General features: G+C 34.8%; 1 protein-coding gene across 5 annotated transcripts in view; it reads left to right on the top strand.

Moving 5' to 3' along the window:
- ANKS1B (ankyrin repeat and sterile alpha motif domain containing 1B) overlaps positions 1-26,650 on the top strand; it is a 1,179,755-nt gene that overhangs the window by 163,558 nt on the left and 989,547 nt on the right. For all 5 annotated transcript variants that reach the window (XM_027107272.1, XM_027107271.1, XM_027107270.1 and 2 more), the window contains exons 2-4: positions 9,399-9,479; positions 17,057-17,213; positions 22,859-23,155. In XM_027107272.1, coding sequence (XP_026963073.1) covers positions 9,399-9,479; positions 17,057-17,213; positions 22,859-23,155 — 535 coding nt within the window. The remainder of the gene's footprint in view (positions 1-9,398; positions 9,480-17,056; positions 17,214-22,858; positions 23,156-26,650) is intronic.

Below are 26,650 nucleotides of genomic sequence, written 5' to 3'. Positions count from 1 at the left end.
AGGATCTTGCTGTGATTTATGTCATAGAGTGTTCTGCCTATGTTTTCTTCTAAGAGTTTTATAGTGTCTGGCCTTACATTTAGGTCTTAATCCATTTTGAGTTTATTTTTGTGTATGGTGTTAGGGAGTGTTCTAATTTCTTTCTTTTACATGCAGCTTTCCAGTTTTCCCCGCACTACTTATTGAAGAGACTGTCTTTTCTCCATTTTATATTCTTGCCTTCTTTATCAAAAATAAGGTGACCGTAGGTGCGTGGGTTTATCTCTGGGCTTTCTATCCTGTTCCATTGATCTATATTTCTGTTTATGTGCCAGTACCATACTGTCTTGATTACTGTAGCTTTGTAGTATATTCTGAAGTCCAGGAGCCTGATTCCTCCAGCTCCATTTTTCTTTCTCAAGATTACTTTGGCTATTTGTGGTCTTTTGTGTTTCCATACATATTGTGCAATTTTTTGTTCTAGTTTTGTGAAAAATGCCATTGGTAGTTTGATAGGGATTGCATTGAATCTGTAGATTGCTTTGGGTAGTATAGTCATTTTCACAATGTTGATTCTTCCAATCCAAGAACATGGTATATCTCTCCATCTGTTGATATCATCTTTAATTTCTTTCACCAGTGTCTTATAGTTGTCTGCATACAGGTCTTTTGTCTCCTTAGTTAGGTTTATTCCTAGGTATTTTATTCTTTTTGTTGCAAAGGTAAATGGGAGTGTTTTCTTAATTTCTCTTTCAGATTTTTCATCATTAGTGGATAGGAATGCAAAAGATGTCTGTGCATTAATTTTGTATCCTGTTACTTTACCAAATTCATTGATTAGCTCTAGTAGTTTTCTGGTAACATCTTTAGGATTCTCTATGTATAGTATCATGTCATCTGCAAACAGTGACAGTTTTACTTCTTCTTTTCCAGTTCGGATTCCTTTTATTTCTTTTTGTTCTCTGATTGCTGTGTCTAAAACTTCCAAAACTGTTTTGAATAATAGTGGTGAGAGTGGACAACCTTGTCTTTTTCCTGATCTTAGAGGAAATGGTTTCCGTTTTTCACCATTGAGAATGATGTTGGCTGTGTGTTTCTCATGTGTGGCCTTTGTTATGCTGAGGTATGTTCCCTATGTGCCTGCCTTCTGGAGGGTTTTTATCATAAGTGGATGTTGAATTTTGTCGGAAGCTTTTTCCGCATCTATTGAGATGATCATATGGATTTCTCCTTCAATTTGTTAATATGGTTTATCACATTGGTTGATTTGCATATATTGAAGAATCCTTGCATTCCTGGGATAAACCCTACTTGATCATGGTGTATGATCCTTTTAATGTGCTGTTGGATTCTGTTTGCTAGTATTTGTTGAGGATTTTTGTATCTATGTTCATCCGTGATATTGGTCTGTAGTTTTCTTTTTTGTGCCATCTTTGTCTGGTTTTGGTATCAGGGTGATGGTGGCCTCATAGAATGAGTTTGGGAGTGTTCCTCCCTCTGCTGTATTTTGGAAGTGTTTGAGAAGGATAGTTGTTAGGTCATCTGTAAATGTTTGATAGAATTCACCTGTGAAGCCATCGGGTCCTGGGCTTTTGTTTGTTGGAAAATTTTAATCACAGTTAGAATTTCTGTGCTTGTGATTTGTCTGTTTATATTTTCTGTTTATTCCTGGTTCAGTCTTGGAAGGTTGTCGTTTTCTAAGAATTTGTCCAATTCTTCCATGTTGTCCATTTTAGTGGCATATAGTTGCTTGTAGTAATCTCTCATGATCCTTTGTATTTCTGCAGTGTCAGTTGTTACTTCTCCTTTTTCATTTCTAATTCTACTGATTTGAGTCTTCTTTTTTTTCTTGATGAGTCTGGCTAATGGCTTATCTTCACAGAGAACCAGCTTTTAGTGTTTTTTGATCTTTGCTATTGTTTTCTTCATTTATTTTTCGTTTATGTCTAATGTGGTCTTTGTGATTTCTTTCCTTTTCCTAACTTTGGGGGTTTTTTTTGTTCTTCTCTAGTTGCTTTAGGTGTAAGGTTAGGTTGTTTATTTGAGACGTTTCTTGTTTCTTGAGGATTCTATTGCTATAAACTTCCGTCTTAGAAGTGCTTTTGCTTCATCCCATAGGTCTTGGGTCATCCTGTTTTCATTGTCATTTGTTTCTAGGTATTTTTTGATTTCCTCTTTGATTTCTTCAGTGATCTCTTGGTTATAAGTAGTGTATTGTCTAGCTTCCATGTGTTTGTGTTTTTTACAGAGCTTTTTCTGTAATTGATATCTAGTCTCATCGCACTGTGGTCAGAAAAGATACTTGATACGATTTCGATTTTCTTAAATTTACCAAGGCTTGATTTGTGACCTAAGATATGATCTATCCTGGAGAATGTTCCATGAGCACTTGAGAAGAAAGTGTATTCTCTTGTTTTTGGATGGAATGTCCTATAAATATCAATTAAGTTCATCTTGTTTAATGTGTCATTTAAATTTTGTGTTTCCTCATTTATTTTCATTTTGGATGATCTGTCCATTGGTGACAGTGGGGTGTTAAAAGTCCCCTACTGTGATTGTGTTACTGTTGATTTCCCCTTTTATGGCTGTTAGCATTTGCCTTATGTATTGAGGTGCTCCTACTTTGGGTGCATAAATATTTACAATTGTTATATCTTCTTCTTGGATTGATCCCTTGATCATTATGTAGTGTCCTTCTTTGTCTCTTGTAATGGTCTTTATTTTAAAGTCTATTTTGTCTGATATGACAATTGCTACTCCAGCTTTCTTGTGATTTTCATTTGCATGGAATATCTTTTTTCATCCCCTCACTTTCAGTCTGTATGTGTCCCTAGGGCTGAAGTGGGTCTCTCGTAGACAGCATATATATATGGGTCTTGTTTTTGTATCCATTCAGCCAGTCTGTTTCTTTTGGTTGGAGCATTTAATCCATTTACATTTAGGATAATTATCGCTATGTATGTTCCTATTACCATTTTCTTAATTGTTATGGGTTTATTTTTGTAGGTCTTTTCCTTCTCTTGTGTTTCCTGCCTAGAGAAGTTCCTTTAACATTTGTTGTAACGCTGGTTTGGTGGTGCTGAATTCTCTTAACTTTTACTTGTCTGTAAAGGTTTTAATTTCTCTGTTGAAGTTGAATGTGATCCTTGCTGTGTAGAGTAATCTTGGTTGTAGGTTTTTCCCTTTAATCACTTTCAGTATGTACTGCCTCTCCCTTCTGGCTTGCAGAGTTTCTGCTGAAAGATCACCTGTTAACCTTATGGGGATTCCCTTGTATGTTAATTGTTGTTTTTCCCTTGATGCTTTTAATATATTTTCTTTGTATTTAACTTTTGATAGTCTGATTAATATGTGTCTTGGCATGTTTCTCCTTGGTTTTATCCTGTATGGGACTCTCTGTGCTACCTGGACTTTTTGAGTCTTTTGTTTCCCATATTAGGGACGTGTTCAACTGTAAAATCTTGAAATATTTTCTCAGTCCCCTTCTTTTCCTCTTCTTCTGCTGGGACCCCTATAATTGGAATGTTGGTGTGCTTAATGTTGTCCCATGGGTCTCTGAGAGTGTCCTCCATTCTTTTCCTTCTTTTTTCTTTATTCTGCTCTGCGGTAGTTATTTCCACTATTTTATCTTCGAAGTCACTTATCCGTTCTTCTGCCTCAGTTATTCTGCTATTGATCCCTTCTACAGAATTTTTAAGTTCATTTATTGTGTTGTTCATCATTGTTTGTTTGCTCTTTAATTCTTCTAGGTCCTTGTTAAACGTTCTGGTATTTTCTCCATTCTTTTTCCAAGAATTTGGATCATCTTTACTATCATTATTCTGAATTCTTTTCCAGGTAGACTGCCTGTTTCCTCTTCATTTGTTTGTTCTGGTGGGTTTTTACCTTACTGTTTCATTTGTTGTGTGTTTCTGTCTCGTCTCATTTCGCTTCACTTACTGTGTTTTGGGTCTCCTTTTCGCAGGCTGCAGGTCCCTAGTTCCCGTAATTTTTGGTGTTGCCCCCAGTGGCTAAGGTTGCTTCAGTGTGTTGTGTAGGCTTCCTGGTGGAGGGACTAGTGCCTGTGTTCTGGTGGACGAGGCTGGATCTTGTCTTTCTGGTGGGTAGGACTGCATCTGGTTCTGTGTTTTTGGGTGTCTATGACCTTATGATTTTAGGCAGCCTCTCTGCTAATGGATGGGGTTGTGTTCCTGTCTTGCTAGTCGTTTGGCATAGGGTTTCCAGCACTGTGGCTTGCTGGTCGTTGAGTGGAGCTGGGTCTTAGCCTTGAGATGGAGATCTCTGGGGGAGCTTTCACCATTTGATATTACATGGAGCCGGGAGGTCTCTGGTGGACCAATGTCCTGAACTCGGCTCTCCCACATCAGAGGCCCAGCTCTGACACCCAGCCAGAGCACGAAGACCCTGTCAGCCATATGGCTCAGAAGAAAAATGAGAAAAAAAGAAAGAAAAATAAAATAAAGTTATTAAAATAAAAAAATTATTGAAAATTTAAAAAATTAAAAAGTAAGAAAAAAAAGGAAGAAAAATACAATGGACAGACAGAACCCTAGGCCAAATGGTAAAAGCAAAGCCATATAGACAAAATCATACAAAGAAGCATACACATACACACTCACAAAAAGAGAAAAAGGAAAAAAATATATATATATTAAAAAAAAAGGAAGCGAACAACCAAATCAATAAACAAATCTAATGATAATAAAGTCTAAATAGTAAAGTAAAATAAACATAAAACCAGAAACAAATTAGATGCAGAAAGCAAACCTCAAGTCTACAGTTGCTCCCAAAGTATACTGCGTCAATTTTGGGATGATTAGTTGTCTATTCAGGTAATCTACAGATGCAGGGTACATCAAGTTGATTGTGGAGATATATCCGGTGCTCCTGAGGCTGCTGGGAGAAATTTCTGTTTCTCTTCTTTGTACTGCTCCTGGCGTTTAGAATTTGGCCCTGCCTCTGCATGTAGGTCACCTGAGGGTGTCTGTTCTTCGCTCAGACAGGATGGGGTTAAAGTAGCAGCTGATTAGGGGGCTCTGGCTCACTCATTTGGGGGGGTGGGAGGGGTACGGAATGTGCGGAGAACCTGCAGTGGCAGAGGCCGGTGTGATGTTGCAACAGCCTTAGGCACGCCGTGCGTTCTCCTGGGGAAGTTGTCCCTGGATCACAGGACCCTGGCAGTGGCGGCCTGCACAGACTTTTGGGAAGGGAGGTGTGGATAGTGACCTGTGCTTGCACACAGCGTTCTTGGTGGCTGCAGCAGCAGCCTTAGCCTCTCACGCCTGTCTCTGGTGTCCACGCTGGTAGCCGTGGCTCGTGCCCGTTTCTGGAGCTCATTTAGGCGGTGCTCTGAATCCCTTCTCCTTGCGCACCCCGAAACGGTGTTCTCTTGCCTCTTTAGTAGGTCCAGATTTTCCCCAGACTCCCTCCCGGCTAAGCTGTGGTGCACTAGCCCCCTTCAGGCTGTGTTCACACAGCCAACCCCAGTCCTCTCCCTGGAATCTGACCTCCGAAGCTTGAAGCTCGAGCCTCAGCTCCCAGCTCCCGTCCGCCCCGGGTGGAGGGGGCAGACAAGCCTCTCGGGCTGGTGAGTGCTGGTCGGTACCAATCGTCTGTGCAGGAATCTCTCCGTTTTCCTCTGCATCCCTGTTGCTGCGCTCTCCTCCGTGGTTCTGAAGCTTCCCCGTGTCGCCCAACCCCCGTCTTCACCAGTGAAGGGGCTTCCTAGTGTGTGGAAACTTTTCCTCCTTCACAGCTCTCTCCCAGAGGGGCAGGTCCCGTCCCTAATTCTTTTGTCTGTGTTTTTTCTTTTGCCCTCCCCAGGTACTTGGGGGAGTTTCTTGCCTTTTGGGAAGTCTGAGGTTTTCTGCCAGCGTTCAGTAGGTGTTCTGTAGGGGTTGTTCCGTACATAGATGTATTTCTGATGTATTTGTGGGGAGGAAGGTGATCTCCAAGTCTTAGTCCTCTGGCATCTTGTACGTCTCCCTTCTGAATCTTGTAGATTTATTGAGATTTATGATCCACAATATGGGATATATTGGTAAATGTCTTGTGTTCACTTGAAAAGAATATGTATTCAGCTATTATTGGGTAAGTGTTCTATAAATGTCAGTTACGTCAAATTGGTTGGTAGTGTTATTTAATTCTTGTATACCCTTAATGATTTTCTGTTTACTTGTCCTATCAATTATTGAGAGAGACGTATTGAAATCTCCAGGTGTCAGTGACTAGGTCTCTCTCTCTTTGCAGTTGTATCAGTTTTTTTCTTCATGTATTTTGAAGTTCTGTTGTTAGAGGCAAAAAACACTTAGGATTCCCATATTCTTCAGATAAATCGACATCTTTGTCATTCTGAAATGATTTTCTTTATCCCTTGTAATATTCTTAGCTTTGAAATCTGGTTTGTCCAATGTTAATATAGTTATTCAGCTTATTTTGATTAGTGTTAGTACGATTTTTCTGTCCTTCACTTTTTTTTCTATTTGTATCTCTATATTTAAAGTGAATTTCCTTTAGTAAGTATATAGTTGGGTCTTACTTTCTTTAATCCAGTCTGATGATTTTTCTTTTTTCATTGGGGTGCTCAGACTATTAATAGTTAATGTAATTATTGATATGGTTATGGTTATTGATATGGTTAAATCTGTCATCTAACAATTTGCTTTGTATTTGTCTTACGTATTCTTTGTTCCTCTTTTCTGCTTTTTTTTTCTTTTGCCTCTTTTGGATTTTTTTTAATGATTTCATAAATTATTTTAAATAAGTACATTCCATTGTTTTAACACTTCTGTTTTACCTGTGGCTTATTTATTCATTAAAAATAATCCTTTATTTGATTTTTAAATTTATATAATTTAGCACACATTTATTAAATAGCTGTTGTATTCAGTACTTAGAGAAAGAGTTATTGGAGTAGGTGAATCTTGATCACGGCTTTGAAGGAATGGTAAGGTATGATTGGTTAGAGAATCTATTGTAGGTTAGTAGAAGGGCATGATTAAAGGCACAGCGGTGGAAATTAATAGAGCAAGATGGGTGAGCTAGCAGGAGGAACAAAAGTATAAAAATTTTAAGAATGTAATAGGAGATTGAAAATGCTTCAAGGATTGATTAAAGAAAAGGATTGGTAAAAACCTAACAATCTTAATGAAATTGTAAAACATATGCACATTTTATAACTTTACTTGTTTAACTGTCACTTTTTTTATTCTCAGGAAGTAAGCTACCATTAAAGAAAAAACCACTGAATTGAAATAAGGTTAAGATCAAAATCATGTTAAATCCTTACAACTGACTAATTATATTTGGCCATTAATTTCTTCAAGACCTTTTTAATTACCAAATAAATTGTTTAACTCTTATGTAACTTGATTGTTTTTTTTTAACAGTTTCCTGTTTTAAATTGTATAATGCTCTCTCTTGGTTTTATTTACTCTTGGACAACTCTCAATGTCCTTCATATAACCTTTTTCCTGTGCTGGACCCTCCAGTATTGTTAATATCCATGGTTCTATTGTCTGTCCCATATTTTTCTTTCTTTCTTTTTCCTCACAATGTACTTTCATATAGTTCTCTGACAGTTTCAGTGAGGGCTGGGAGGTTTTCAGATTTTGAGCTGCCTTGAACTTTGGACTGTCTACCCAAGTCAGGTTTGATTTTTTTTTTTTAACCAGTGATTGATAGATTTTAATTAATATCAACCTTTGAGAAAAGGTTTCACCTTGCCCCCATATACAAATTATCCACTGAGGTATTTGAGTCTGATGGCCTCCCTCTTAAAGAGTCTGATATCAGGCACTCCCTTGGTTTTACCTTCTATTTAATAATAATTTGTTCTAACAATTTGTTGAACTATGTTCTAACAAATATAATAGATGCTAGTACTATGTTCAACTACTGCCATAAGAGCTTTGTAGGTATTGATTTATTTGATTCTCACAGCATTATAAGGTAGTACTATTATTATCATCTCTATTTTTCAGACGAGGAATTGAATTTCAGAGAGGTTAAACACTTCATGCAGGGCTACCCCCAGCAAGTAATGGAGTCAGGTGTTTGAACTCAGGTAGTCTAACTTCAGGGCCATGCTTCTAACTAGATATTTTTATAATCTTCTGGAAATCCTTCCTTTTATGTAAGTATGTCAGATAATTAAAATTCAGTGTCTCCAAACCTGAAGTCATTGTTTGCTTTCCATCTGCACTGTCTTCCCCAAGGAAATTTGTTTCTCTTTTCACATCTTAGTTAATGTTGTCGTTTTCCTTTTGGTCATTTAGGCATTAAATTTGAGTCATTCTCAAATGATTCAGAAAGTGCTACTACTTTCTCCTTCCTTCAATTGATCCCTGCATCTTATTGATTTGTCCTTTTAATAACTGTTGAAAAAGTACATTCTGTTCATTTTCATTGTCTCAACTTAGTTAAAGTCAGTTGTGATCTCTCATTTGGAATAGCTATTCATTCTCTTCTCAGAGATGCTTGTGTGCTCTCTGGTACCTTGATTATCTTAGCACTCTGTAATTGTTAGCTTATGTGTCTCTCTTCTCCATTAGACTCTGTTCTCGTAAAGAAGGACTGTGAATTATGATTTTGTACTCTCAGTGCCTAGCTTAATATGTCACATACAATTGGTGTACAATAAATATTTTGTGAATACATGAATTAGTTTGTCATTAGATGTTAGTTTTGATGGCTTTGATAACTGTTTTTGTTTTGTTTTTTATTTTGGTCTACTTTTGGAAAAGTGTCTTTCAATGCCTAATTTTTTCAAAAGCTGTACATAGTTTCTGTAATTGTAGCGATCAAGGATAAAATGGATTCTTTCATGTAGTTACATGTTATCTTCAGAATATATTGTATAGTAAAATAACTTCAAAACTGTTAGAATCTTTTTATGGTTTGTGATAGTCCAAATCTTTAATTATATTTTCAAGAATGAAATATGTATTATATTCACTTAGTAGCAATGGAACAGAAAGAAGTGTTTATATTCTTTACCTATGCAAAAATATAATTTATATAAACCACTGCCATCTCAGAATGAGTGTGTTAAAAAGGAGTAAGCAGGTGTCATAAATCTTTATTCTTGGTAAAGAATATAATAGTTGAATGTTAATTGCATCCAATATTTAAGTAATGACAGAAAGTGATAGGGAATTTTTGGGTCCAAATTTAATGCATGGCAGTGGGCCTGCATTTACTAATTTCTGAAGGTAGCTATATTCCCTGATAATTTCCCTGCATCAAATAAATGAAGATATTGTTCTGAGGGGAATGCACAAAAGGTGGCAGTTGTTTTCTACATAAGTAAAATTTTCATATGCAACATGCTGCTGACTGTGGGACTATCAGGCTTCTTTTTGTTTTTCAAAGCACCATTCTGCTTAACTGTTAACTCTGTGCTTGTGCTTTATTTGCAGCATCTGGCGAGGCCCCAATGTGAACTGCACAGACAGTTCGGGTTACACTGCTTTACACCATGCAGCCTTAAATGGACATAAGTAAGTGCCACTTATTTGGACTGGAATCTTTGTGTATTTAGTTACATGTGATGAAGTTAATTATGTCTGATGGTACCTGTCTCATGTTGCCATGAGTCCCCTGGGCTTAGATGAATTTGGAGAGGCACCAGGTGTTCAATACCTGACAAGTTGGAAGTGGTAGGAATGTTGCTGAGATGATTATGTGCAGAGTGTAAGTCAAGTCAAATATCACACAGGGAAAATGGAAGAAGTGACAGAACCATGTTAGTCGTGTGTACCTTTGGTGAGGGAATGGGATACCTCACTTAATGACACCTCCCTACTTTTTTGGGTGTCTTCACCAAATATAGGATTATTCACTAGGAGTGAACTCTTTAATAGAGTCTTGCTGTTATAAGGCATAGGCACTTATATGAACTACTTCAAAATCCTCAAACTAAGCTAAAATGCTTTGTCTTTGTCCTTCATGGATGGTCTTTCAGGTTTTAAACTTCTTTAACCTGTTTTTCAGAAGGAAAATGACCCTGTTCATGTGTCTCCCCTCCTATGTGTTTTTCCTTTGCTTTAATGATTCAAGTTAGTCTTTTCAGATCTGGATCATTTCATTTCACTTCAGTTTTATTAGATGTGGTAATTACTGCCTTAAAAGTGCTAGTTACCTTTTATTTTCGCACTTAACATTTCTTTCATTCTGTGAATTGAGACACAAGGGACTTAGTTATACTTGATCACATTTTAAGGCCTTAAAGCTCTCATGGAAGAAACATCATTTTTGTCATTATTTATCATTATGACATTTTAATCTAACTTATTGCATAAATTGAACATTATCATTCTGTTTGAAGAATCATACAAATTATATAAAATACCATGAACTGAATGTTTCATCACTTAGATTTTTAGTATTGGAATTCCCAAATTATATTTCTTTTCACCCACTCCTGATTCTTTATTATATCAACTTATACCATCTAACTTAGAACTTTTTATTTTGCTGAGTGTTTTTCAGCTATATGCTATCCTTCTGTAGAGTGGAAAATGTGTCCAGATCCCTAACATCTGAATCTTTTAAAGGAATTACTATTTATTCTTCTTTGTACCTGAGTCATCAGGAGTGAAATCTATTAAATAAGCCCAAGCTGGCTTCTTTGGCCATCTTAGTTGTAGATTCAGGGTGGTACCATATTTCTTAGTTCCAATGGGGAAGACAAACTATCAAATGTAATGGACAGAAGATCTTGAGCTTGACCATTTGAGCTATACAACTTTTCTTGTTCTATCTCAGCTTGGCATTATAAGTATTTCTCAAAATAATATTGTCCCCAAATACACATATCGCTTCTTGATTTTCAGTGAAGTTTTTAGTAAATGTTACTGGTTTATACATGACATCCTGTGAAGTTCTAACCATTGAGATATATTTCTCTGAGGCCTCTTGCATAATCCTTTTTTTTTTTTGTGTGGTACGCGGGCCTCTCACTGTTGTGGCCTCTCCCGTTGCGGAGCACAAGCTCCGGACGCGCAGGCTCAGCGGCCATGGCTCACGGGCCCAGCTGCTCCGCGGTATGTGGGATCCTCCCAGACTGGGGCACGAACCCATGTCCCCTGCATCGGCAGGCAAACTCTCAACCACTGCACCGCCAGGGAAGCCCTCTTGCATAATTCTTAGTTTTTATTGGCAGTATACAAAGTGAGGATAATTTAAGTGATTGAATAGCAATCATTAAAATTATCAGAAAGAGATGAGGCTTTGACTGTATATCTTTTAAGATCTCTTTAATTGCAGATGTTCTCTGAGAATTGTATATCTCTGCTTTGCTTTTATATAAAGGTCTCATTTATCTTTTCTTTTAAACTCTTTCTAGAAAGATTTTGCTTAGTGTCATTCTGTAGGTATTGGAAAAAAGCAGGAAAATTCGAATCCCATCTCTCCCTCCCTGCTAGTTATGTGACCTTGAGCCATTTCATTAACCTATTTAGGCCTCAGTTCAGTGTACTGAATACAGTGGCTGCATATTTTTTGTTGTTACTTCCAATTATAACATTTTATGATACACTGTTTTATTATTGTTTGCGGCTCAGTTATGTACTATGATGTTACAATTCTGAAATTTGGATTTTCATCTAAAGTATAAGATTTCTTGATTTTAAATGATTTAAGTTACCAAGGACTTTTAAAATTAGAGATCATTTATTCTACCCTGCCCTCCTCACTTCTTTCATTTTATAAATGGAGAAACAAGACCATTCTGGATGACTTAGTGGCCACTTAGTTATTAAGGTGGGGCTGTTTCTAGAGTCTAAGTGTTCCTGGTTCCAAGTGTATGCTTTTACCAGTACTTCACATTATATCCCCTCTGTGGCTGTATGCACATCAGTTTTCTAAATTCTTGTTGGTTTTTCTCTGTCACATTATGTATTTCTTGTTCCCGTTATCAACAAGTAGTGTGTTCTCATGGAATGCTGGTTTAAATATTGGCATAAGAAAAGATATTTGACAGATAAAAAAGTGTCATAGAATATACCTCAGAGCCAGAGGAGAATGGTTTTTCTTTTCTTTGTCTTTGCTATTCTCACTTAGCATAGGTAATAAACTATTGTGTTGTATTCTTCCCAAGCAAAAGATATTTTTTTATGTCATAGACATTCTTCTGTGTCAGCATAGAAACACATCATTTCTATCTTTATTCCTGCTGCTTTATATCCATCAGCTCTAGGTTGTTTTCATAAGCATTACGATTTCTAGGCTGAAGTTCATGGAATTATAGAGCTGGAAGAAATATTACAGAGTCCTATAGTTTATTCTTTTGCTTTGGGCACACGCTTTCCCCTTCCCTCCAATATATAATCTATGGCCTTGTGACTTCCCTGGTGGTCCAGTGGCTAAGACTCCGCACTCCCAATGCAGGGGGCCCGGGTTCGATCCCTGGTCAGGGAACTAGATCCCACATGCTGCAACTAAGATCTAGCATGCCTCAACTAAAGATCCTGTGTGGCACAACTAAAAGATCTCACATGCTGCAACTGAAGATCCCACATGCCGCAACGAAGGTCCCATGTGCCACAACTAAGACCCAGTGCAGAAATTAAAAAAAAAAAACTATGGCCTTCATACTACATATTAAGCCTGTATCCTCTTTATTTTGTACGTTTTATTGGGAGTTATTATTTATCAATGGTAGTTAATCCACAAGTGGAGCAGCATTTTATACCTGAAATACATTATTTTATAATGAACAATTCATCTCCACTTAGCCACATCAGGACACAATAGAAAATGTAATGTACTCTGGTGATTTCTGAGTCATTTGTAATTACAGATTAGAAAATTTTTACCTTCAAATGATATAAAAAACATGGTCAGTAGAACAAATTTAACTAGTGATGATTATAAATAAATTATTTCAATAGATAGGCTAGAGATTTTTCTCTTTTTCAAAATACGGAGGATTCATTGTCTCGCCCATGTATTTCTACTGCAAATTTGATTCACTTAATTCTCTTCTGAATAGCAATTAGCCAGGTTTCCTCCCTCCTTCCCTCACTCCTTCCCTTACTCCCTCCTTTCTTTTCTTCCTTCTTCATGCCTTTCTTATTTCCCTCTCTTCCTCTGTCCTTCTTTTCTTTCTTCTTTCCTTTCCCTCTGTCTTTTTAACTAATAATCTTATCACTCCCTGTAAGGTTTTACTAAACCTGTATATTCATGTTTCATTTCAATTCTCCTTCTTTTCTTAGCAACTTGCTCCTTTTTTTTTTTAAAGTTCCATCTCATTAAACTATGTTGGGTACATTGTAATTCTTGGCTACTGTTTTGGAAAATGTCAGTACTAAATTGTTATTGTATCTTTGAAATATGTATGTTATTTGTTATGTGCAGGGTTAAAATATTTTCTATTCTCACTTCTCATTCTTTAAATATTTAATGCTTGAATCCTAGACTCCATTATCTATAATCCAAATTGTATCTCAAATTGTATCTCGAATCCACATAGTAAGCTATCTGCTGCACTTTTGATTTGCTCAGAGTAGGCTTTCTAATGAAAGAAGGGTACTTCCTCTAAAAATTTGTTTAATCTAGTCCATGAAATTGCCCTTTGAGTCACCTACAAATATCTTTGGTTGATTGCTTCTTTCTTGGATAAGGCTATTAACTAGTTAAACTTTGGCTTTATTCACTCTATCTGGAAATCTGTGAGAGTGAATTCAGTATATAAAGGAGCTCCAGTTAGAAAATGGAGTGTATTGTCCTAAAGGCTTTTGACCATGTTGAACACATTTTCAACTTTATTTTCATTAAGAAGAAGTAAAATCTTCAAGAAAGTGTGAAATCAAGAGGGCCTTCATGAATTTGAGAATTTCATTAGTTTGTTAATACTACATCCATATGAAGATGATTTGCATTTATTTCAAAATTCTTTGCATTACCAACAAATACAGGAGGATGGAACAAAATAAATGTCTTTGGTTAATTATAGGGAAAACTTGCTGTTGAGGTAAAGAAATTTGAGTGTTGAATCTTCCCAATTAATTTAATTTTGCTCAGAACATATACTGAACTTCTTAAAAGACATTTCATGTTAATCAGAAGTATTATTTATGTCTGTCAGAAAATGAAACAACTTAAACATAGTAGCAAAAGTCAATACTTTTAGAATTCCTGTTTTTACCTGAACTTACATATATTAGCCTCAAGCTACAAAATGTTGCAGTGATTTAAGTTGGATTATTATTAAATTTAATTTGATATTTTTGTTTTTTTCCTGGGAAATGGAATTATTTTTCCTGTGATCTCATCAACTACATTTATTTTAGTGTTTTGGAACATTTCTTATTTATCAAACGCTGTTAAGGAAGAATGCCACTTTAAGATATAGGGATTACTTCTTTGCTTGCTATTCTGTAGACAGTGTTCATTAATATAACTTAATATTTCATGCCAGGTAACCAAGTATGGTCAAAATATTCATTTCTGGATACCTCTGGAAGATATAAGATGCAACTTAAATAAAAATTTAAAAATAGGTGTTAACTAGGCTTATTATGGTGATCAGTTTGCAGTATATACATATATCAGATCATTATGTTGTATACTTGAAACTAAAGTCCTGTTATATGTCAATTATATCTTAAAAACAAAACAAAAAAAACCTTGATTTGGTGGGATCCTGTATTAACTACTCTTCTTGTTTAGACATTAAAGAAAGTACCTGAAATTTAATTTGCTCTTGATGAGCCTGGATGAAAAAGGCCTGTATAATACATATTGCTTGTCATATACAAGGGATATACAATCATAAGAAATTAATGACACTATATTGATTAATATTTTGCTTAAGATTCAGCAAGACTAACAGGCACTTATTTGAGCAAAGATATAACTTTATATTTCACAGATATGTTTTCACGTTAGAAATCTGAGCTCAACCAGTTTATTAGCTGGTATCTCTGAACAAGATGACAGTCTCAACTTAAATAAAAATTTAAAAATAAATTTAAATTTAAAAATAAATTTAATAAGATATTTATTTAATAAAATGAATAAACTTCAAAAAACTGAAATAAAAATAATAGTATTTATTTAGGAGATTGGTGTTCACCAAAGATAATTTCATAAACATGAAGGTTTTTCTTTTCTGATTTAGATGATAGTAATACTATACAATACAAATGATCAGTATTATTCAGTTTTTTCACTATGTCATACATCTTCCTGATAGATAAAGAATGAATGCACATCACATACATTATTAGAAAATGTCAACAAAAATTGAGCCAAATAACAAATGAAATTCTGAATGGTTTGAGTGAGAATAAAAGAAAATAGTATTGATGATCCCATCAAACTTTTCTTTACTCCCAGAAAGGAAATGGTTTTAGAAATTTCAGACTTTTTTTTTTTTTTTTTTTTTTTTTGCTTAGGCTTTGAGGGATGAAATTAAAACCCTTCACGTAATTGTCTTTCTTGCTATATGAATTTGGAGAAGGCTGGTTTTTTTGTAGGATAAATCCTACTTGTTACATCCAGGTATTTAACTGTGCTTCCTTTGGTATTATTTTAACTTTTATTTAAATGCTGATATATTTCAGTTAAAAAAAATCACTAGAATTGTTCAATCTTGCAGTAAACTGCTTTAAGAATAGTTTTTGATTGTGTACAGTTTTGTAGTCATTTTCCTTTCTCATTTGATTCACACCAAAACTCTTTGAGACTGGCAACAATATGTAATCTCTAAATTCTATTTTAACAATATCTGAAAGAGAGACAGAGGTTATTTGAATTGTCCAAGGTAGCCAAGTTAGTAAGTACTAGTGGAAAGTTGGGACTTCAAACCAGATCTTCTGGTTCTCAGCTGCTTTTGTTATTCATAAGTATTGAATTCTTTTTACCACTTTGTAAGTTATTTATCTCAGAATGGATGACCCTATATAACAACTTTTACGTAGCAGAGAGGTGAGAAGAAGCATAGAAACTGGACAAACTTCAGGTTTTCTTCTGATTTTCAGACTGTTTTTGCCAAAGGTGATTTGAAGGAAGCATTTTTACTTTTAAAGTATTTTATTTTTATTTGGGGCAAGAACTAATATTTGTATAGTGTTTTACTGTTTATTGAGTGGCTTCTCTTTTATGTTCTCGTTTACTGTTCTTACCAGTCTTGAGCAACAGGCACTATTATTATTATTTATATTATTTTCTACAGGAAAGAAAAAGAAAAATGAGACTAAATAATACTCTAGGGGTCATATCATTAGGTAGTTTGCATAGCTGAGACTTTAAATTCAAGTCATTTAAATTCAAAGCTTATAAAATAATACTGATTTTAGAAAAGAAATGTTAAAATGAGGTTTATTTTTATTTTCTCTGAAATCTTATCATTAGAAACTGCGTCAGTGATAGTATTTGTCTCATAAATGAATTTCCCTCTTAAAATCATTTCTTAGCCTTGGAGGAGGAAGGTGAAAGAGTGCACAAGTATAAATAACACACATTCAAAGTATGTCCTGTGCCATGGCTAAAAGTTATTAAATTTTTTTTTCAACCTTGGGCTTATACTGCAGGGTCTCTTTCCTACTGTGCTGCTTTCTCTTTTATATGTATCTTCAATCCCTTATTCCAGTTCTCTGTAGGGATGCCGTGTAAACTCCCTAAATGTCTCTTGGTAGTATAACTTCTTTTTTGTAAACAGGGAGTTTGCTTGCACCTCAACTCTTCCTTCAGACTAAATCTCAGATACAGGTTATCTGGAAATACTCCCTTTTTGAAAAAGATGAGAGGAGGTATTCTTTTAAGTTATTTGACTAAATTCGTTCAGTTAATAAAATTAGATAAATTTTGCTGAAATGAATTCTATTAGGTAGTTTTATGGTTAGTCAGTGCTCTGTGTGTGTATGGTGGTGGCTTGTTCCAGGTAAGTAAAATAGCCAAATGCTGAAGAGGCAAACTCTTAAACCCAATTGTATGTCTCGGTACCTTGAATGATTACTATAAATTGCCAGCCAGTATCTAGTATACTTTTATAATTATCTGTTTAATAAATGCTGCATTGTTCAGCATATTTTCTTTTCTGTTGTATTCTTTTGGTTTTTCTACTTCTTAGGGACATAGTTCTCAAACTGCTTCAATATGAGGCATCAACAAATGTAGCAGACAACAAAGGTTATTTTCCTATTCACCTGGCTGCCTGGAAAGGAGATGTGGAAATTGTGAAGATTCTTATTCATCATGGACCATCGCATTCCAGAGTCAACGAACAGGTGCACTTGACAAATATTTGCTCATGCTATGATTTTTCGAGAGTTTTGCGGAGCCAAAGACACATTGAAAAATTGATTATTTCTATCTTTACCCTGCCAAAGACCTTTCTACTGCTGAATTTCCTAAAGGAGAAAGTTGAAAACTTCTTTGGCATTTGTATATGGTACAAATGGTACAAATATGGTACATTGGCACTAAGCTGGACATTTGTAAAGATATTTGTTAACAAGAAAATCCCACATAAAGGAAGTAGTTGTAGTATTTTTGCCTGCTTTACGTAAGCATCCATTTTATATTTATTGAATATTTAAAGATATAACAGAATTCACATTTGTAATGTGAATTAGTTTTTCTTAATAAAATTTTAAATGCTAAAATGGTGACAACTATCATTTGCATAATGCTTTACCATTTACATAGCACTTTCACATTAAGTACAGTTTTGTGAATTAAAATGCAAAATACAATGTATACAGTTGCTAGTCACACATTAAATTAAAAATTTCCTGTATGTATAGAGATTATATCTATATCTACACATACATATATATATATATACACACACACATACACACACACACACACACACCCGCCCAGAGTAAGTTGAGTAAAAAAAAAAGCAGCAGGACGTTACTGATAGATAAAGTCAAAATATTTACAAGTACATAGTATCCATGTTACATATAATGCATATATTTAAAAAGTAATGCCATTCTCGGTATTCTAAATAAATAAGACCACAGATTCCAGAAAGTAAAATACAGTCCTCTAGTACAGTATAACAAACATCTTGGGCTCTGAATGCCCCCTACTGTTCCCATTTTGTAAAACCATATTTGAAAACCAGCATGTAGTCCAACAACTGAATTACAAATATGGCATTAAGCTGCAGGTTGGCAGTTATCCAATATCAATGGAAGTAGGTTACTCCAGGGTAAGCACATCTAATGAAGTACAATTAGCATATTGTTCAAATGGATACAGACTTTGCAGACCTTTGACTGAAATTCAGATTAAAGAATAAAAAGTAACACTTGCCAGCTGTGAACAGCAAAGGGAAGAAAAATGTATATTTTTTTCTTACATCAAAAGGTAGTTGTATAAAGAACTAATCAAGAAAAATGTTTTATTAATTGGAACACTGTCATTAATATTTATTGCAATAAAATGTCTGTTTACAGGTTACAAAATACAGAATATTTTTATGAGAATACACTCATTAATTCAAATCTATAAGAAATGACAGATATGGCTATCTTTATTGGCATATCATGCTAAAAGGAAATTTATGAGAATGCTAACTGTTTCTCAGAAAACCAAGTTAAAAGATCATTTGTGGAATGAGCCATCTGGTGGTTATTCTTAAAACTGTCTGAATGCCCCAAAGCAAACCTGAAATAATAAGATGGAAAAACAAACCAAGATTAAGCAAGGGAATGTTAGTTTCTTCAAACAATATTTTTTAAATGACATAAAAATAAGAAAGAAAAACCCTAGAATTTATTTACATTTGAAAGCTGAATACTTTATATGGCATATAACTGTAATGGTGTGTTTTAAATAGAAAGTTATTTTTTGTGATGTTGAATAAATTTAAATATAAAAAAGGTTTTTTTGAGGTGATTGGACTTCAGAATTCCTTTTTCACTTCTCTTGCTTTATGTTGTGGTTTCTATTGGAAACAAGTTGAAATTTCTTGAGGTTTTTAATACCATGCTTTCAGTATTTTTTGTTTGTTACTATGTATATACACTTTTAGTGCTGACATAGTTCTCTCATTCAATGTCATTTCTTCTAAAAGTTTCTGATGTCGGAATTTTGTTTTCACAGGTAAATTCTGATTTTAGCTTTATTTCTTTTTTCCCCACGAATGGGACAGAAATATGCTAATTAATCATAAGCCTTTATGTATTTAAGCAATAGAGGGCAGGAATGAAAATGGTAATGAACATTTATTGAGACCTATGATAACCAGGCACTGTGCTAAGCACTTTTACCTGTGATATGTTAGTTACTTAGTTCTCGCAATCCTCTGAAGTGATTTTTATCACTTCCATTTTATAGATGGGAAATCAGCCTCAGTAAAGCTAAGTAACTCTTCTAAGTTCACACATTACTGAGTGACTTAAACTGAGACTTGTATTCAGATCTCTGTAATTCCAGAGCCCTCCACAATAGCACATTGGTATTCTAAGTGGTAAATCCTATCACTTATGGAGTGTTTACTATATGCCAGGCATTGTGCAGAGTACTTCATCTACATTATCTTTCTAAGCTCTACCACAGCCTGATGAGGTAGGTGTTAATTACTGTTCCTACCTTATATATGGGGAAAGTACCTTAGAGAGATTAAGTAACTTGCCCATGATATCACAGCTTCTAAAAAATGCAGCCAGTATTTGAATTCAGGTTTTTCTGATCCAAAGCCCAAGCTTTTAACCAGTAATACACTATGTTATAATGTTAAAATTATGCATAACTGTCAGGGTTTCATTCTGATTTCTGAATGCTGTCTTTGGTTTCTAATACAACTTTCTTTAAAAGTAATTCTACCTTATGTTTTAATGTTTAAAGCTTATAAGGCATTTTCCTATATGTTATCTCTTTTGGTTTACAAACTGTATTCTAAGGTTATAGGGAAGGTAATATTCTAATTTTACAGTAAGATAAGTTAAGAGAGATAGAGTGATTTATTGTTGCTAATAAGTACGTGTTAGCACTTCGACCTGGATCACCATTTTATACTGCCTTAGAATTAGTGGTCAACTTAGGGTGACATAATTTTGAAAATAAAGTGGACTCTGCCCTGATTTTTATAATTGCCACATCCTTCCTGTCTTTTGTCAACAGGTTTATTTCCTTTCTTCTGATGTTATGTGTGTTTTCAATTTATATTTCTCTGTATATTCGTTTCCCTCCTGCCTTTCCTTCCTCTTTCCTTTTCGTCCACCTTCTCTTCCTCTTTTCTTCTGTATTTTAACATTAGAGCAAAAACCAGAGGAGCCTTATCTCATAAGTATATTCCCTTGCCATTCACCAGAACTCAAATCCAACTAGTGTTAGATAGTTTCCATTAGTTTGACTTTGAAGTAAGATCTTTGGTAAATAACTTTTGTTAGCCAGTTTCATACTGCCACCCATTGTCTGGAAGTATCCTAATTTTTCAGAGAACACTCATCTGGTAAAAAAGAAGGAATTCAAAACAGTTTAAGAATATTTAATGTAGACATACTAGCAATTATTAACTGGTGCTTTATCACAGCCTATTTATTTCAAATTGGATTTTTTTAGACCACTAGTGAGTATGGACATGAGTATACAACCATGCCTTTTTGTAAAGGTAGCACAGTTGTGGTCTTCACTGACGTGACAAGCCAAGTGTGTGTTTGATATTACAGATAAACTCTATGAACATTTTCTCCTGAGTAAGACTTGAATGATTGAAATAACTTTTTCTTGAGATCTGAACAGTGATAACTGGAGTTAATAGAAAAATTTCAATTTTGCACTTATAATTTCCTAGGCTAAGGCCTTTGCAAAGGTAGAGAGGTCTTTGAGGTATTGTTTCATAATTTACTTTTCTTTTCCTCAAAGAGGGAGTATATCTTAAAAAATGAGATTGAATCTCTTTTCAACCAATGGGAAATTTGGTTTGGTCAGGAGGCATATTTCTATATCATATTTTCATGGTTTAAGGTAATAAGATTGATTTTTAAATCAGGTTTATAAAACTTGGCCAGATAATAAAATCAGGGAGTGCAAGCCTCTATGTTGTCAGTCTGTAAGGAAATAGACTATGATAACACATTTAAACTAAGAACAGGAATGGCTCACCCAAAATGCTGGAAAAAACAATACCTCCAGCTAGATTCCCCATCTGTCAGATCTTAACTTTTTGTTGACTGTCTTCAAGGAGTAGCTTTTCCTTTGCGTTTGGCCTTCAGATGCCCTCTTCTGATACTTGTTTTGGAAAAGTAAAGTAGTAAGAAGACTTTTCTGTGCTTTTTTTCCCCCATCACTCCTCTTTTTAAGTTTTCAAATCTTCTCTCTACTCTCAACTTACTTATCTGCATTGTTTTATCATCCAGAGCAAGGCTGAGTTACTTTCTGGAACGATAAGATTTGTTTGGGTTTGTACCCTTAGAACAGCTATCTAAGCAGTTACTTCATATTTCAACTCAGTTGATGTTCTTTTGGGAAAAATCTATAGAAATTCTGCTTTCAGATCACTAGCTCCATGTTTTTCTTCTTTGGCAATAAAGAAACACATGGCAGGCAGTGTGGTACAGTGGAAAGAGCATAAATGGGTTTTTGATTCTGATGGATACAGGTTCCAAAAGATACTGAATCTTCTTGGGCATGTAATTTAACTTTTTTGTATTTTAGTTTCCTCATCCATGAAGTGGAGATGTTAATACCAATCTTGTAGGATCATTTGTAAGAGTTAAAGGAGACAATGTATGTAAAGTTTTTAGACACTCAGCAAATGGTAGTAGTAATAGTTTCTATTGTGGAAGATGGTATTAAAAGTACCAACTTTGGGTCTAGGCTATTTAGGTTCAAATTCTGGCCCCAATACTAAATGGCTGTATAATTGAAGGGCAATTATTCAGCTACTTACTACCTCAGTTTCCTCATCTGTAAAATGGGGATAATGATAATAATATTTATCTCCTAGTGAGGATTAGATGAGTAAACATGAAATGCAACTGTACCTGGCACATAGTGATAGCTATGATAATGACTCTGATGATGAAATCCTCCCTTGCTCCCTAGAACCCTCATTTAGGACATTGCATTTTTGTTACTAAAATTTCTTGTTCACATTTCTCCTGATTGACCCTTCTGCCTCCTGACATAGTCATACTGCATATACCTACACCATCTGCCCAAAGAATCTGAAAGGGTACATCTCCCTTGCAAATGGGTTCAGTTTTCTCCATTTTGACATTTTTTATTCTGCTGAATTCCTGGGGAAATCTCATTGATTTTCAACTGAAACACTTATAAGCTACACGTGTAATACTGTGATACGTGTATGGTATGGGTATGGTCTGCTTCTCAATCCATGATTATATTTCAAAAAGATATGGTTTAACCTTAGGGCCAGTATGTCTTTATTCTCTTTGCAAAAGAAGCACTGATTTATACTTAAACGAAAGATAAAATGAAACTTAACTTGGGAAGCCTTTCTGTAAATCTTTCATTATCAAAGACTGTACTATCTCAACTATCTTTTGGAAAGCCAGTCTGTTAAAAGTGTATTATAATTCTTATTAATCTCTCTCATTAACAAATGTCATGGAGGCACGATGCACAGTGCAGATAACACTGACCATCTTGGCCCAGCAGGGCTACTGACTAACATGGCTAAATCATTTATCACTCTTGGAAGTTGGAATATATAGTGTAGGGAAAAGTTTGATTTTTTCATTTGAAGTAATAAAAATAAAATGTGATATTTTTGGTGTAATAAATGATAGGTACTAGTATCAAATATAAAATTCTATTAGGCATACTTATTAAAACAGATAAATCTTAAACTTACATTTTCAAAGCATCTCAGGTTTTAAATGACTGTATATAGGTTTTGATAAAGGATTGAATTTCTGAAAACTTGCACTTTATGTCTTTGTCTTAACAGAACAATGAAAATGAAACTGCCCTACACTGTGCAGCTCAGTATGGACACTCAGAAGTAGTTGCTGTTCTGCTGGAAGAGCTCACTGATCCTACCATCAGGAACAGCAAGCTGGAAACTCCTCTGGACCTGGCAGCCCTCTATGGACGGCTTAGAGTGGTCAAAATGATCATCAGTGCACACCCTAACTTAATGAGCTGCAACACTCGAAAGCACACACCACTACACCTTGCTGCACGCAATGGTCACAAAGCAGTTGTTCAGGTGCTGCTGGAAGCAGGAATGGATGTGAGCTGTCAAGTGAGTCTTCTTTTAGCTATGTTTCAAAAGCAATGGTGCTTTTGTTTTGCTTTGAGATACAGATGTTAAAACTTACAGGAAGAAATCTTACCATTTTTTAACTGGTCAAACGGTCTACATGTATCTTTGTAACTACTCAATTCAAAATACCCCACCACATAGCTGGGAAATATGAAGAAATATAAGGCATAATCTCTAACCTCATTCTACCTTGAGGGCTATACACATGAAAAATTATTACTAGATGGCAGTTGTGTGTGGTCTCCTTAGTAATTGTTTCCTTTCTCCCAGTATCTAGCACACAGCCTGACATACACCAGTAATTCAGTCCAGTCGAAGTTGAATGAATGAATGAATGAAAGGAACGAAATTCACTTTAACATTTTTGAGTTGTACTTTGTGTTTAATATGTTGACACATTTAGAATACAAATCTCACAGCTATCCTGTGGGATTGAGAGCCATTAAATTCCAGTACAGAGATGAGGAATCAGATTCAAAGACTAGGAAACTTGCCTAAGGATACATAGCTCGTAAACCCAGAATGTGAATTTAGACTTACTGATTAAAGTCCAGGCTTTTTTCCACAATAATGTACCTCTATACATGACTAATAAAGGAAGGATCACTATGCTTACGGGCAATAAGAAAACAATTTATTGGGAGGTGTGATTTGAGTTGAGCTTTGAAGGACAGACAACATTTGGATAGATTTTGTTTCTCCACAAGGAAAAGCAACTTGCTTTTGTTATCTGTCTCATTAGCCCTAATTCCAAGGTTAGCTTTTCTTTTTTTTTTTTTTTTTTTTTTAACCATTTTCTCCTTTTATGACTGTTTTTTTTTAGACCCCAAGTCACTGGCAATCTACTTACCTTCCAGAGATCCTTTTGGTTCCCGTCAGATTATGACTTTTCTCCCCTATATATTGATAAGCTATTGCTGCATAATAAACTGTACCAAAATTTAACAGCTTAACACAATAACCATTTATTTAGTTTATAATTCTGAGGTTATGGTTTAGTCTTAGCTTATATGGGCAGTTCTTCTGTCCTGACTGGGCTCTCTCTCATGTGTCTTGGGTCAGTTGTAAATCAATTAAGTGTCTGTGCTTCAGGTAGTAACTGGCTGTTACCTGGAGTAATGGGTGAGACTGCTGTGTGTCTTTCATAATCAAGCAGTCCACCTTGGGCTTGTTCACATGGTAGAGAGAGAGAGAGTGAGAGAGAAACAGGATTATACAAGGCCTCTTGAGGTCTAGCTTTGGAACAAACATATTGTGTCTTTTGCCATGTTTGATTGGGCAATACGTCACAAAGGCATCCCAAATTCAAGGGGTAGGAAAACAGACTCTACCTTTCAATTAGAAGAGGGTGTGAATTATGAAAGGGTTGTGAATACCCAGAGGCAATAAATGCAGACAGTTTTGTAAACAAATCTACACATTCAAGGTGGAATTAGTGCTCAACTGTGAGGTTATCTTCCTAGGAGTTGTTGAGGTTGAATACTGTGTCTCTCGGGTTTTTTGTTTGTTGTTTAAGTTTTAAAAATCCTAGGCCTTCTAATCTTAGGTGTCAGGCTGACTCCCTGCATCAGAATTTTCCTTAGATCTTTGCCTGTGTTATTTAGTTGTTTAGATATTTGTAATATCTTTTCTATATTGCTTATTCTACTTTGGCAGCCTTGAAAATAAGCACAAGAATTTTTTTTAGCCCTCATATTTAAGAAAAAAACAACTTTGCTTGCAAAGGGGTATTGAAATGAGATAGATATATGTTTACTATTTATTATAGGTGACTAACAAAGTTACTTTTTCAAAGTATGTTTAATGATAAGCTAGATGTTTATTGTCTAAATGTTGAATTTCTCTAATCTAGATTTATTGCTTTTATTAACACTTTTGGAATATTTCTAAACTGTATTGCACAGATTGCATTATAACCAAGGACTTTAACTATGGCTGTTTGAGATCAATAATTCACTCTGACTAGAAAAGTAAGAGTTCAGATTCAATTTTATAAATTTATATTTTTTATGCAAAACACTGTATTTTGTGCTTTTGGAGAATTAAAGATAAAAAAGATCTGTGCCCAAAATTTGGTGGAGAACACAACAACTTGCAAGAATAACTTCTGTTACATGACATATTAAAATAAATGCTAGGACAAAGTGCTATGAAGATATAGGTGAGAAAAATAGATTTAAAGAGGGAGAACTTGGGAAGACATTGAAGAGTGATGTTTGAAGAAGACCTTGAAAGTCTAAAAGGACTTTGAATTTTAGGTGTAATTTAGCTTGCAGATGTGCATTATTTGGCTAAAACAGTGTTTTAAAATGTTGAATTTTAAATACTTCCTGATGGGGTATATACCTTCTAAGATCTCAGCCTCTCTCTATGATTCATTCCTTTAGATTTTTCTACTTGGCCACTGATAGCATTTGGTTTTGTTACTCACAAATCAGATGAAAGGGTACACAGTATGTTCAGAATACGTGAACACTTAATCAGAAGCATCAGGGCAGGTACCCGAGCAGGATGGGCAACATTTTGGTTGCTATACCTCTTTCACTGATGCTCACTCTGATTTCATCTTGAAGGTTCCAGGAAGCAGAGCTGACAACATATTTCTACAATACATCTCAATGACTTGACTCTTCCATTAGTTATAGTTAGCGTTAGTTGATTTTTTGTTTTTATTATTATTGCTTTGTTCATATAAAACATTTTTTGGCATCTCATTACCCTTTTTTATGATTATTTAATTTTTTTATGTTATTCAAATTAACTGTCACCTAGGTTTACCATCAGATTCACTATAACATTTTTTAATATTAAATTTGAAGTAAAGATTTGTTGATATTCTCACTGGCTGAGAGTGAACCATACCAGTTAGTAACCTTAAACTGTTTCAGTGGCTTTAATATTCATTAATTTGTTAACTAGTTGGAAGTTAACAGTATTAAAAGTAATCCTATTTGGTAAATCACAGTACTACATTTTTAGACTTCAATTACATTCAAGTTATTATGAATAATTCTTCAAAATTTAGAGATGGCTTTGGAGGATCTTTTCTTTTAATTACAAATATTTTTAAATGCAGCATTTATGTTTGTACTTTTTGTAGAAGTTTTGTTTTCTGCTTCATTTCTTTCTGAGCAATTTTGAATTATAACACCTATTTGAACTAGTGAGCAAAATAATTTAATTCCTATTTGGTTGAATTTCATAGTATATATTTACGTATAAATCCTTTAGCATTAAAAATTTCTTAATAAAGAGAATCAATTGTATTAAAATATTAAGAAAGTAGGGTTTAATTGGCATGATTCTTTTGAAATTAGCAATTATTTCCATGGATTTCAAACCTGATTTTGGATAACTAGGTGGTGATAGTGTCATATTATGCTAGTGCTTTAACTGTGTGTGTTTCTCTTATTAAAACTCAAAGAGTTAAAGCACTAGCATAATATTAAGAAATTGGGTTTTATATGAATGTAA

This window comes from Aethalodelphis obliquidens, unplaced genomic scaffold (assembly GCF_003676395.1).
Source record: "Aethalodelphis obliquidens isolate GAN/ISIS:26980383/991018 unplaced genomic scaffold, ASM367639v1 scaffold8, whole genome shotgun sequence".
NCBI classification, from domain to species: Eukaryota; Metazoa; Chordata; class Mammalia; order Artiodactyla; family Delphinidae; genus Aethalodelphis; species Aethalodelphis obliquidens.
This window is presented reverse-complemented; position numbering and strand designations above follow the sequence as displayed.